This window comes from Chenopodium album, chromosome 4 (assembly GCF_948465745.1).
Source record: "Chenopodium album chromosome 4, dcCheAlbu1.1, whole genome shotgun sequence".
NCBI classification, from domain to species: Eukaryota; Viridiplantae; Streptophyta; class Magnoliopsida; order Caryophyllales; family Amaranthaceae; genus Chenopodium; species Chenopodium album.
The window spans coordinates 9334462-9347654 of NC_137837.1; the positions used below are offsets into that span (position 1 = coordinate 9334462).

The 13193-nt window shown below is 31.3% G+C and overlaps 2 protein-coding genes across 2 annotated transcripts; one reads left to right on the forward strand and one right to left on the reverse strand.

Moving 5' to 3' along the window:
- Positions 1 to 2877, forward strand: LOC145626623 (root phototropism protein 3-like). Its single transcript, XM_081679087.1, has 4 exons — positions 1 to 245; positions 345 to 417; positions 1106 to 2236; positions 2382 to 2877. The coding sequence occupies exons 1-4, from the start codon at positions 94 to 96 to the stop codon at positions 2730 to 2732; spliced, it is 1707 nt and encodes a 568-aa protein (XP_081535213.1). The 5' UTR covers positions 1 to 93; the 3' UTR covers positions 2733 to 2877.
- An 8825-nt stretch (positions 2878 to 11702) lies between these two features.
- LOC145627604 (uncharacterized) lies at positions 11703 to 12326 on the reverse strand. The gene has a single exon (XM_081679971.1). The coding sequence runs from the start codon at positions 12324 to 12326 to the stop codon at positions 11703 to 11705; it is 624 nt and encodes a 207-aa protein (XP_081536097.1).
- Between the last annotated feature and the right edge of the window lie 867 nt (positions 12327 to 13193).

A 13193-nucleotide genomic window follows, 5' to 3' on the forward strand; every position in this document is an offset into this window, starting at 1 on the left:
TATATATACAGCGTACAAGACTAGAAGTTATTTCTCCTCAAATCACTGAAGATATTGGAGTTTGGACCATAGCTTGCAATTCACAAATTTGCAATGAAGAAGAAATCTCTTCCAGTCGTGCAAGAGAAAGCCGCTATGCTAGGGAGGCGAAGTTCTGTATCCGCAGATAAGCATAACCGCTGTATAATTGTTCCATACACAGTTAATATGGTTGCAGAAGCTATAGAAAGAAAAGACACTAATTGGTATAATTTTTCCTTCTAACTCTCTCTTTTCAGTTCTCCATATCTTCTTATTGTTAATTTTTAGGTTATCTAGTTGTGCTGAGAACTTTCTGGCTGCAGGTTTGTTCGGACAAAAGTTCCAAGCGATCTGGTTGTACAAATTGGAAAGAAGAGAAAATTCCACCTGCATATTGTATACAAGTTTCCCTCTCTTCTTTATTTTCTAAATCCTGCCTTTAAATGAAAATCTTACACAATATATATTCTCATGAAGTCATATTTCATTTAATTTACTGACTATATGTAATATAGCTCTCAGTAAATTTCATACATCGTATATTCGTATATATTAAGTACAGATTTCTAATGTGAAACAATGAGAAGTTTTTTTTTTTATTAGGATTTTGGGGATTTTCATTGTTAATTTCAAGGATGTAGTTATAAAAAAGTTCTGCAGAATGTTTTTATACTGTAATAAAATAAAAATGTTTTGTGTAGTCCTTGAAGATTCAAGATTTTATGAAATTGCTAAGGTCCGTCTTATAAACTTGGATATGAATGAACAAAATCAGAACTGAACATCTTAAGCTTAAATCAGGGACATCTATTTTGCATATCATGATTCATGAGGGTGTTTTAAGTTATTTGGGAACTTATGGAGGATGCATTTGGGGAAACCTAGAGAATTTTTCAGGACTTCTGGGTTGTGATACGGATGTGTTTACGTGTGGAGTTTTGTAGTTCAATCCTTTTACAGTTCAATCTAGTTATCTAAGCTACTTTCTTATCCTGCTAAATTCTTGAGAAGTATGTCTGCATTGCTTCTTGCTCTTTGCCGTCCTAAGCTAACATGTTACTTCTTTATTCTTGTTCACTTTTAGCTTCCTATGATCTCAAGAAGTGCCTATCTGAATAGAATTGTGTTCGAGAGGAAAAATGCTGGCATGAGCATTAACAACTTACATGTCGAACTGAATAACCTTCCTGGTGGAGCAGAGGTATTTGAGCTGATAGTGAAGTTCTGTTATGGTTGGAAGGTAGAGCTAACAGCTAATAATGCTGCACCATTATACTGTGCTGCAAATTTCTTGGAAATGGTCGATGATCTAGAGATTGGTAACCTCGTTTCCAGGACCGAAACTTTCTTAAGCTTCATAATATTTTCTTCCTGGAAAGACACATTCCAAGTTCTGAAAACCTGTGAAACAATTTCTTCATATGCCAGAGATTTGCAGATCCAGAGAAGGTGCTCTGAGGCGATTGCTTGGAAAGTTTGTACAAATCCAACTGCAATCTCTCTAGGCAATGATGAATCACAATGCTTCAATTTTTGGGTGGAAAATCACACTGATTTTTCATATGAGAAAAAAATAGCAGAGAATTGGTGGTTTGAAGATGTTTCATCGCTTAGAATTGATCATTTCATTGAAGTGGTGACTTTCATTAGGAGGAAAGGAGTTAAACCCGAGGTTTTGGGGTCCTGCATAGCCTACTGGACTGCTAAATGGCTATTGCGAATCTCATTTGGGGTTCGGATACCAACCCACAAAAGCATAAACCATCAAGTAAGAAGGGTGATTGTTGAGAGCTTAATTCGGATAATACCTGTTGAGGAAAACTCAGTACCTAGCAATTTCATGTTTCATCTTTTGAAGCTTGGTTTGATGATGAAAATCGATGCCAGTTTATTGTCTAATCTGGAGAAAAGGATCGCCTCAACCTTGGAGAACTGTCAACCAGTAGACCTCTTGGTTAAAAATTATGGAGAAAGTGAGACTTTGTATGATGTTAACATTGTAGCAAGGATAGTGGATGCTTATGTTTCACTTGCTTCTAGAAATTCTGCGTCGAAGATCTTTGTAGTTGCAAGGCTAGTGGATGGCTTTCTGGCACTTATAGCAAGGGACAAGACTCTTCCTGTTGATGATTTTCGAATGCTTGCAGAATTGTTCCCAAAGAATGTTCGATACTCTGATGACAATCTCTACAGAGCTATAGATCGATACCTCAAGGTATGCTCTCAATAAGATCTTTTTACTAAGTTTGATTTAAAGGTCAATTATTTTTACTAGTATTTCGCTTTATGGTTAAGTATGGAGTACTGCATCCTCTTTGCAATGTGTAAGTTGGTTTGAGTCGATTATGTTTAAAATGCAGGCACACCCAAACTTGTCCGAGGAGGAGAGGGAAGGGGTATGCAGAGCCATGGAGTACCAAAAGCTATCACAAGAAGCACGTGAGCACGCGATGAAGAATGATAGGCTGCCATTGAATATGAACGCGCAATTTATGCTTCTTCAGCAAGTGAACATGGTGAAGTCAATGGTAAACGAAGGGTCAATGTATAGAAGAACAAGTGCACAGATGATTATCAGCAAGCAAAGCGAATGTTTCAAGGTTCAAAAACAGATGAAGATTATGAAACAAGAGGTTGAAAGCTTAAAGAATGAGCTGAATAAGTTGCAGCTATGTAGAGTAAATATAAAAAAACTCGCCAGGAAATTGTAAGTTGAAAATAAGGTTAAATTCCTGTTTTATGTACTCTGATCTGTCTTTAAGCACCAATTTAACAAAATAATTCAACTTTAAACGTTTAGTCTAATAAGGTGTGTGTGCTAATGCATTGGTAAAAAAAATTATTTGTAAATTAGTAAATTTGATCCGAACATAAGTGATAAATTTAAGACAGGATCAACAAAAACAATGAGTTTACAATACTACTATATTACTAAATTGAATATGTATATATTCTATAGAAAAGAATTACAGCATATATGTCTTCAAAACCAAAAAGAATTACAGCTAAGGCATATAGCTTAAAATTTGGGCATAAACCATGTAGGAGCAAAAACCCTAGACAAGGTATCCTTGCCTCGGTGAAACCGTTTGATCTCTCTGGACGCCATGTCAAACATACTCATGTCCTTTCCACCATCATCGGTAAAGTAAATAGCATTATGCTGACAATTAGGGAGCTTTGATTTATGGACACTCATGTCAGAGTTAAGACCAACTAATACCATATAATCACCTAAACCTTTAACATCGGAGCAAATCTTCACGTCTCTATAATGATAAAAAAAGTAGAGCATCTACAAATCTAGTCCTAGGCACGATGTCTTCCAAACAACTCAACTTATAGACCTTGCATTGTTAAAATCACGAGTGTAATAGGGGTGTTGCTTCAAGTTCGTCACGAGCCGGACCAAAATTGTGTTGCCAATTTCCAAATCTATATCGTACTCGTACTACTATTAAACAATCACCGGCTAACTCAACCATATAGCAGCAGTCTTGACGAATACCCAAACTAACGTCGGTTAGAAAAGGGAAAGGAATGGTATTATAAGGCTAACATCACAACAAGTGAAGAATCCATGAATGTCCATGATCAACACTAATCCCTTCGAGTACAACACATCAAGAACATGACTACTACGAGTTATGGCTTTTTCGCCCCTGCTTGTTATAACCTTTGTCCATGTTTTATCTCGGTCGAGCCAACGATAATTGGTGATTATAGGCCACCATTACAACAAAGTCATCTTCGTCAATTTTTATAACAATTGCCTTGCGCACATTCAATTCTAAATAACGTGATTCAAGGATGGTAGGGTTAGTTGATCTTTAGTGATGAGAATTTAATTTCAAAAGTTTCAAATTTTTAATTTGGGTCGAAAATTATTTTGGTACAATTATTATATGTAACTTCATTCTATAATTCATGTCCAAACAAACAAAGCCAAACTCACCCTATTTACTTAATTGACCCATTAATTTTATGAGGCCCAATCTTACTACTTACCCTACATCATTTTCTCTCTTATATATATATTTCATACATCCCAAAATTTTCCCCTATTTTCCTTTAATTTTTTTTTATTCCTTTCTTTTATTTTCTTTTTTTTTTTTTTTTTTTTTTTTTCCCTTATTCCTCCATACGTGAGACTTCTCACGTCACTGCTCCTGCTGCTACTGTTCACCGTCAGCAGCCAGCTGCTGCTGCCGGTCGCCGGAGCGCCGACCACCTGGTCTTGGCGCCGCTGCCACCCTGCCGGCAGCCACCCCTTTTCTCCTTCCTCTTTTATCTTATTTTGCTTAATGTTATTAAATTGTTCTGGGTTTTGATTTTGTAGTATAAAGATTATATTTTTAGTATCAAAACTATGTTTTTGATAGCTTAAACTTATAATTTCAGATTTTAATTATGTTATAAATTTTCAGATTTTATGAATTATAAAACCTAAGGTTTAAATTTTTTGAAATTGAGATTTTAGGGTTCTTATGATCAATTAATTTGGGGCTTTTATTCCTATTGTATTTCTATTGATTAAGTAAGCCTAAAAACATGTTTTTAAGGAGGTTTTAAGAACTTTTAATCTAATTTATATTGCTGAAAATTTGGTTAAGTATTAATTTATTGTTGTTGGTTGTTTTCTAGGAAGTGATTATTCCCTAAGAGACTTTTAAATAATTAAAAGTGGCACAAAGAATTTTTTATACGAGGTACGTACATGTCTACTTCGTTGTAAGTAGTATCATGTTTAGGTACTAAAAGGAATGAACTTATTTTCATGTTTAGGGAACTCTTTGATGGAAATTGTTTGGCTATGCATTTAATTAATTCATGTGATTATATTTATGAGACGTGTTTTGGTGAATTGATTATGTTTGTATGGAATTTTGGATGCAAGCATAATGTTGAATTATATTAGATTAATTGTTTGTATGGAATGTGGATACAAGTATATTTTTATTGGATTGGTTTATTAACCATGTTTGGATTATTAAAGGATTGGAATTGAATGGTTTAAGTGGAATGAATCAATTACATATTACTAAAGGCGAATCAAAAGAGACACTTGGCAACATTATACTAAAAATTTTCCCGCCAAAAATATTTGCTTAAACTTAAATTTTTTTTTTTACCATATTAACTATCAATTATTGTATCTAACTAAAGTCATTTTCTGTACATAATAAACTAACCTAAACTTTCTATAATATTAATTTGGTTTATTATAACTATTATTATGTGTGGTTATTTTTTAAATATCAATCTATCTATAATTATATTATAAAATTATAAAATTATATAGTTAAAAAAATTCCTGCCAAAATAAGTCAGTGTTAACTTAAGAGATACTTCGGGTCTGTTCTCTTACGTTGAAATTCAATTCAATTCAGTTCAGCTCAGCTCAATTCAGTTCAGTTTAGTTCAGTTCAACTCCTAATTTCCTTCTCTTATAAAATATTCATTTCAGTTCAGTTCAGCTGAGTTCAGTTCAGTTCAGCTGAGTTCAGTCAATGAGAACAGGCCCTTCATATGTAATTTACTATAATGTTTTCCTTCCTACTTTACCATCATATTCAAGAAATATTATTCCATATAATTTATATTTAAAAAATTGTAATGATTCAAAATCAATATAATTTTTTGTAACTACATATATATAGAAAATTTAATAAATTATAAAAATCATAATATTTAATGGAATGGACATTATTATATTTTTTAATGAAAAGAATAGATTAGTAAAGAATTATTGAACTACATACAAATTATTGTAAATCTTTATAATTTTGGTAAAACTGTGCATTCCACGGGATTTAAACTAGTTTATTAATAATTCCACAAGGTTATTATTTATTTATTACTCCGACCTACGAGTTGCCCCACTCGCAACTCGCCCTCCTCATCTCCTCTGCTCCCAATTTTAAGAAAATTCAGGTCTTTCTTTATAATTGTTTTTAACCGTTGTTTTTGTCTTTTTGAAGTTGTTATATTGTTAATTTAGTTTTTGAAATTCCCCACAAAAAAATTTAGTATTTGAAATTGTTAATTTATTGGTGTATAAACTTAATAAATTGGAAATTTGATGATGTAAGTTTGAATTATTGTTGAATTGACTGAATCGTTTGTATCATGTAATTCCCTATTTATGCCATGTTCAATGTTCATTTGCTTATAATTAAATCTGTTTTATCTATAGTACTATATAAAGAGAAAGAACTTCTTCGTCGATAAATTTTGTCTTTCTTAAATTACCCCTCTACTTTTAAAAAATTACATTATTTACACACAATTAAATTTTTTAATTAAAAAAATAAATAGTATGAAACGATTTGAATAGTTACAAATAATATAAAACGATGAATCGTTGCAAATAATATGAAACGAAGGTAAAAACTTATACACTTTCATATAAATGTACTCATACAGTTTTACGTAATTTGTTAATAAACGTAAATATTTTAATGTTATTTGTTTAGGTATATTTTATATTTACTTTTAAAAACTTAAACACTTTCATAATAATGTAAGTTTTCAGTTTGTATGACCAACTTAATTTTGATGTATGTGCATCACTAATGTGTTGAATTAATATATCTTCATTCTTTATTTTTACTATTTGAACCTTTATTTTAGGATACGTCACTGTCTTGAAAATGAGTTTGCAAAAGGGTCTTCAAATGTACAACAAGAAAAATAGGATTACCGATGCTATCAAGTTAACTATGAGACATGTAATAACATATTTTCAAGAGAACTCTACGGATGCTGCAAAGATAACTCAATTTTCTTCGATTATACCTTTGCTTCAGAATTTTCTCGGTTGGGTTTACCTGCACAATTACCGAGTAGATTAGAGTACATGGTAGACAAGTTACTTTCTACTAACATGGTGGACGAAGTTTTACAGTTGACTAGTGCTTCATATCCCGCCGCTTTTAAGGTTCCCTTCTTAGAGCTGCGGATGCGGGCCTATCATGTTGCAGAGGACATGGAGGGTGAGCTAATTACTGTTATTAATTTTTTTTATTGTTGTTGCTCTTGTTCTTGTTGTAGCTGAAATTTGTTTTTATTTTATAGGATTTTGGGAGGTTGCTCAAGTGTGGGAAACGAATGAGTTGTTTGCTTATACTGAAACAACTTATATCTTTGGGTAAAATTTACTTTCTTTATTCTTTCTACCATTCTGATTATATTATTATTTTTACGGCTATAGAGTTTATCTTTGTTTATTTAGTTAAAGTTTTTTTTGAAACGATCTAATGTGTTTTTTTTTTTTTTTTTTTTTTTTTTTTTTTTTTGTTATAGGACTAAGTTGTTGGACTCTGGATCTCCGCAAAAGGCGATTAATGCCTTTAAAGCAGGATATAATATTGCTGAAAATGAAGAAAAAAAAAAAGGATGAAAAATATGCTTAAGGAGACAGAGTCAAGAATGAAAGCTGTAAGAAAACATGCAACACCGGCAGAAATCGTATTTGTACCAGATGAAACTGAAACTGTCCCAGAAGATGTTCAACGGGTAGCACAAGATGATCACCAACAAGCTGAACATGAAGCCGAAAGACATGGCAATAACTAATATGAGCTAAACTTAAAATTAAATTAATTTGATTATTTATTATTTATTATAAACTTGTAATTTAAGTACTTCACAAAAATTGTCAACTGTGATTTTAGATTTTACTTTTTGTGAAGTATAGTGTGAAAGAAATAGAGGAATAAAAGGATAAACTGATATGGTATTTCTTTGGTTAGGACATTAGACTTTGAGAAATGAGAGCCAAAAATTAAATATTTAATTATTTGCAAAGTGCCCTTTCTTTCTTTGGTTTAATCTGTAACTAGTGAGTAGCTCGGGCGTTGCCCCGGTTGTTACTGTTGTTAACGTGCAATCAATAAATTTTTTAAAAGGCTTTTTAAAATTGTAATTATCATTGTCGAACTAAAATTGAGTTATTTTAGTATATTTTATTTTAATTAAATCTTGTGGTTTGCACTTATATAATTCTTTTTTACATGTTGATAACATACTTGAAAATTGGCTTAGATGGTGAAATGGTTACTCTTGTTGTAAGAGGTTGAGGGTTCGATTCTCCTTATCCTTACTGTGAAGATGACGTGGCTAATTTTAAATTTAAAAGTTTCACTCTAATAGGCTAATTTTACATGTATACACAATAACGGGGTAAATGGAAATTGGTAAAAATAAAATTGACTACTTGAAGTTTAGAGGAAATTTCCCACCTAAATTTAAACCAAATAACCATAGGATTACTAAATTATGGCCTTATAGGAATAGGATGGTCTACTTGAAATTACAGAGAAAATTTATTACCTACATTTCACTCTAATTTAAGACATTATTACATATGATAGAATCATAGAAGTATTGATGTGTAGTCACTAGTCCATCTCATATCTGTCTGAAATCGACTAGAATCTTATTGAGCACGAACAACCCTTACCTCATGATTGATTCTTTACTTGTATCACCATGCTCCATTATGCATCTATACAAGATGATATTGTCATGTGCTCTTAAGTACTTCAAATCCATAGGTTTACTTGTACTTGAATACAAGAAAACAGTAACGACAATTATAAGAAGAAACAGAAATAAATGAGGGAGGAAGATTAGAGCTTAAATTGAAATAAACAAGGGCATACACATAAAGTAGTTAGAATCAAGTGTGTTTAGCCTACAACTTTTCCTTTTCTAAACAAGAAAAGCAAGTGTGGGAATACCATTATACAGTAAATTTTATAGGCATATTATTTTGATGGAGTATATATGCGTGTTCTAGACTTTTGTTACATGTAACATGGTTAGTATTTGCTCTTCGTTTATCAAGATTTTCTACTACCGACCTACCGTCTATCTTGCAAGCCATTAAAATGATGTATAAATTAAAACTAGTGTGTGATCTGGGTAATGCTCCGCATTGCTAGCTTGTACTTTTTTAATTTGATAATTATGTTTGATGGTTTGTATAGATAGTGTATGATGTGGGCGTTGCTTCATATGATATGATTTTTTTTTTTTTTTTTTTTTTTTTTTTTTTTTTTTTATTTCATATGTATATGATATTTTTTTTTTTATTTCATATGTAAATATTTTTCAATCTTGTGAAAAATAAATAAATCATATAACCTCTAAAGTACCTAATAAATGAAAGGAATATATATTGTTAATTATGTGAAATTTAAAATACTAATAAAAGTTGGTTGAGATGGTGAGTGTATGACCTTTATATGTTAGATGTTATGGATTCGAATCCTTGTGATATTTTGATCGATCTTTTGTACTTCTTTTTTTACGCAAAGTTGTATTATTAAAGTTTAGCTTAAAATTATGGAGCTTTGATTTAGCAACACTCGGTGTTATTGCATCTAAATCTTTAACATTGGACCAAAACTTCTTGTCTATATAATGACAAATATATTAGATCTGATAGAGTATAAAACATATTCTTGGGCCTCAACCATCAGCTTAAGCTTTTGGCTTCAAGTGGAATATTAAGCACCGGGTATGAGGAGTTTTCCCGAATATCTAACAAGATCTTTGACTTATCTATATGTTTACTTGTACTTGAATTTTTAAATCTTTATTAAATATAATGTAATTTATCTTTTATGAAAATTATGCTTCTGGACTAGATGTTTGAACTCAATTTGAATCATCATCACAGTTAGTAGTTGACATCTTAGTCACCGACATATCATTGGTCTTAGAAGCTTAATTAATTGAAAGATTTGGGTCTAATAAGTTGTACAATTTAATTAGATTATCAAAGTCTAACGCATTAAAAAGATTCGAAAGGCTTAATAGATCAAATTATCAATACAAATATATTACATTATGAAATTGAGTACGGTATTAAAATTTAAACCTTAAACAAGAACGAGTTGAAAAAGAATTTGCAACATATATGTCTTTTAACAAACTGTTTGATAATGAAACGGACCTTTGGGGTCAAGTTACCCAATTAAATCTAGGAGAATGAATGGAATTATAAGGCTTGGCACACACATTTAAACAAGGGTTATATTTATTATTAATTGTGCCAAGATCACAATATGTTAGGTATCCATTTCGATGCAAGATCAACACCTTCCAAGACATAACATCAGTTACATAAGGCAATTTATCGCGGCTTGTTGATATAACCTTTGTCCATGCTTTATCTCCAGGCCGAGCCAACGACAACATGTAATTATCGTGAAGTATTTTGTGATAATAATAGATCACGACTACAACAAAGTCGTCATCATCATCTCCAATATTTAGTACAAATGCCTTGTGTATTCGTGTGACTTTGAAGTGGATCTTTTACCAAAACGGCTAATTTTATAAAAATATTGACTAAAATAGTTAATTATTAATTTTAATTCCAAACTAGTTATGATGTTGATTTGGAAGAAAATTATTTATTCTTATTTTCTTTTGAGTTTGTTTGGGTCACTTTTTGATTTTTTTTGTTTTTTTTTGGGGTTTATTTTAATTTATTTTTTGGGTTTTTTTTTTTCAGTTGAAAAATTTAAAAGCTATATACAGATGTACTAAAAGTCGCTCATAAAGAAACTCTAATTCAAGATCACACACAAAAAAACAATTTTTTTTAAGGGGTTGGAAATTGAAGTAGTATTGTTTTATCAACACAACCACAAATTTATATGGCGATAAAAGGATTTTAAGATGTTGTTCATCTTTTTTATGTTCACTAATTGTATGCTCTATGCTATTATTGGTTAAATTTTGTTAATTAGGAGTTCCGAACATTTTTTTGATGAGTGATTTTTTATTTTGTATAACTTTATAAAAAAAATCTCGTGCTTGTGAATTTTTTATGTCAAAGATTTTCTACGACCCAAACAAATCTTGTGCTCGTGATGTGCTTATACTTGTGCTCGTGCTCGGCTAATAGTAACCAAGGTATGGTTGGCATCCACCTTCGGTCTTTCGCTTAACCATTATGAAAAATCATTCCATCATCAAATACAACCAATTCAATTTATTAAGTCCCTAATTTATCGAATCCAATTTCATGACAATGGCACCGAAAAGATCATTAGCAACATAGACCAATAATCCGCAGTCTAAAATACAACCAATTCAACAAATTTATTCGGGTTATAAAAAAAAATATCAAAATAATGAAGTCAAAATGAAAGAACAGAATTTGGGTACAAACTAAAACCAACCCCATAATCAAACAGGTATGCTATTGATCGGGTGTTGCATCATATTCGGTCGTGACCCAAACCAATTATGTAGCGAAAAATGTCAATTTTATATCGTGCTACGGGGTTTTATCCCCATCGAGCCAACAATAATTGGTGATGATAATATTTCACGAACGAAATTAATCTTGGTCACCGACATATCTTTGGTCTTAGAAGCTTAATTAATTGAAAGATTTGGGTCTAACTAGTTGTAATTACTCTTTTTATATATATATGTTGTTAGATATTTGACTTATCTATGTGTTTACTTGTACTTGAATTTTTAAAACTTTATTAAATATAATGTAATTATCAAATCCTAACGCATTAAAAAGATTCGAAAGGCTTAATAGATCAAATGATCAATACAAATATAAATACATTATGAAACTGAGTACGATATTAAAATTTAAACCTAAAACAAGAACGAGTTGAAAAAGAAATTGCAACATATCTCTCTTAACAAACTGTTTGATAATGAAACGGACTTTTCGGGTCAAGTTGCTTGCACAAAGCTAAATATGTATGAAGAAGCATCCGATCTCTGGACACGGAACGATGAACATTAGACTTGGTATGCTTGCAAAAATAGGTAAGTTGATCCAAAGTGGCACACCCTATACTTTGTCCCAAAAACATAAACAACCAATTCATACGCCTCTTCTTGTCAGCTAATACAGGCGCACAACTGTTTTTACTCTTACAAAATCTACACGTCGGAAGAATAGGGTCGGTCCATTGCTTGGGTGCACGATCACGGTCAAGCCATTCGCCTTGCCCATGTATAACAAACTTAACAATCTCTTGGAACTTTTCTTTAAGGTCATAGTTCACAATGTCGATTGACCTACATATTTTACATCTTACTTCGCCTGAGATTTTAATAAATCCTTCATCTAACAGTTGTCGTAAGGTATGGACCGTGGCTCGCCGTTCTGTTGCCCAAGGGTACGGGGGTGCGATTAGCTTTTGGCGTTTGATTCTGTAAATAACTTTGGGTCGTTGATTAGACTTTGACACTTCAAGAAAGGAAAATTTAAGCGAGAGAGCACGATCGAGGATAGAATCACCTTCAACTTCCATTATTCTTAGTATACAAAGAACTTTGATGAAGAGTGCTAGAATAGAATTGTGTTTATGTGTTAATTCTCAATTTCTCATTGCCTATATATAAAGCTATCAAAACAAAGACTTGGAGTCTAAGGCAACAATCTAACCATCAAAATTTTTCCTAAAATTGATTCTCCAAATTATATACGTAGTATATTCTATCCTATATTCTCCAAAATCTTATCCTAAAAAGGGTTCTATATATAGCAATTTTAAGCTTCGTGAAGTATTGAGTATCTTAGAAATTTGGGCTTGTACTTGTAATTAAGGTACGAACTTAAACCAACCCAATAATTAATTGTATAATCAAACAGGTAAGCTGCCTTTAATTGTAGCATGAAAATTGTAGGTAGACTTTCGTTCATATAGACTAGGGCTTATTGGAGGCATACTTTTAACCTACAAACTAATAATAATAATAATAATAATAATAATAATAATAATAATAATAATAATAATAATAGTAATAATAATCAATTCTATAAATCCGTACAGGCATACAGTATTATTTTTAGTTTTTATCTTTTATATACTGATGGAAGTTTTTTTTTTTTTTTTTTTTTTTTTTTTTTTTTTGAGGGATACTGATAGAAGTTAATCAAATAGAAAACAACACAAATTTTATACTTTCTCCAGGAAAAAAATATTTATCTATTAAATTATTATTTTTATTAATAAATAAGATTTTTTTGACATTAAATAAGTTACTTCCTCCATTTTAGAATAGATAAAGGTAGAAAGAAAAAAAATAAATGGAGACCATGTGGCAGGAAAGGAATATTGAAATTTTATTAGTCAAAAAGAAATATCTCTAATCATTTTGGAGTGCATAGCAGGCTA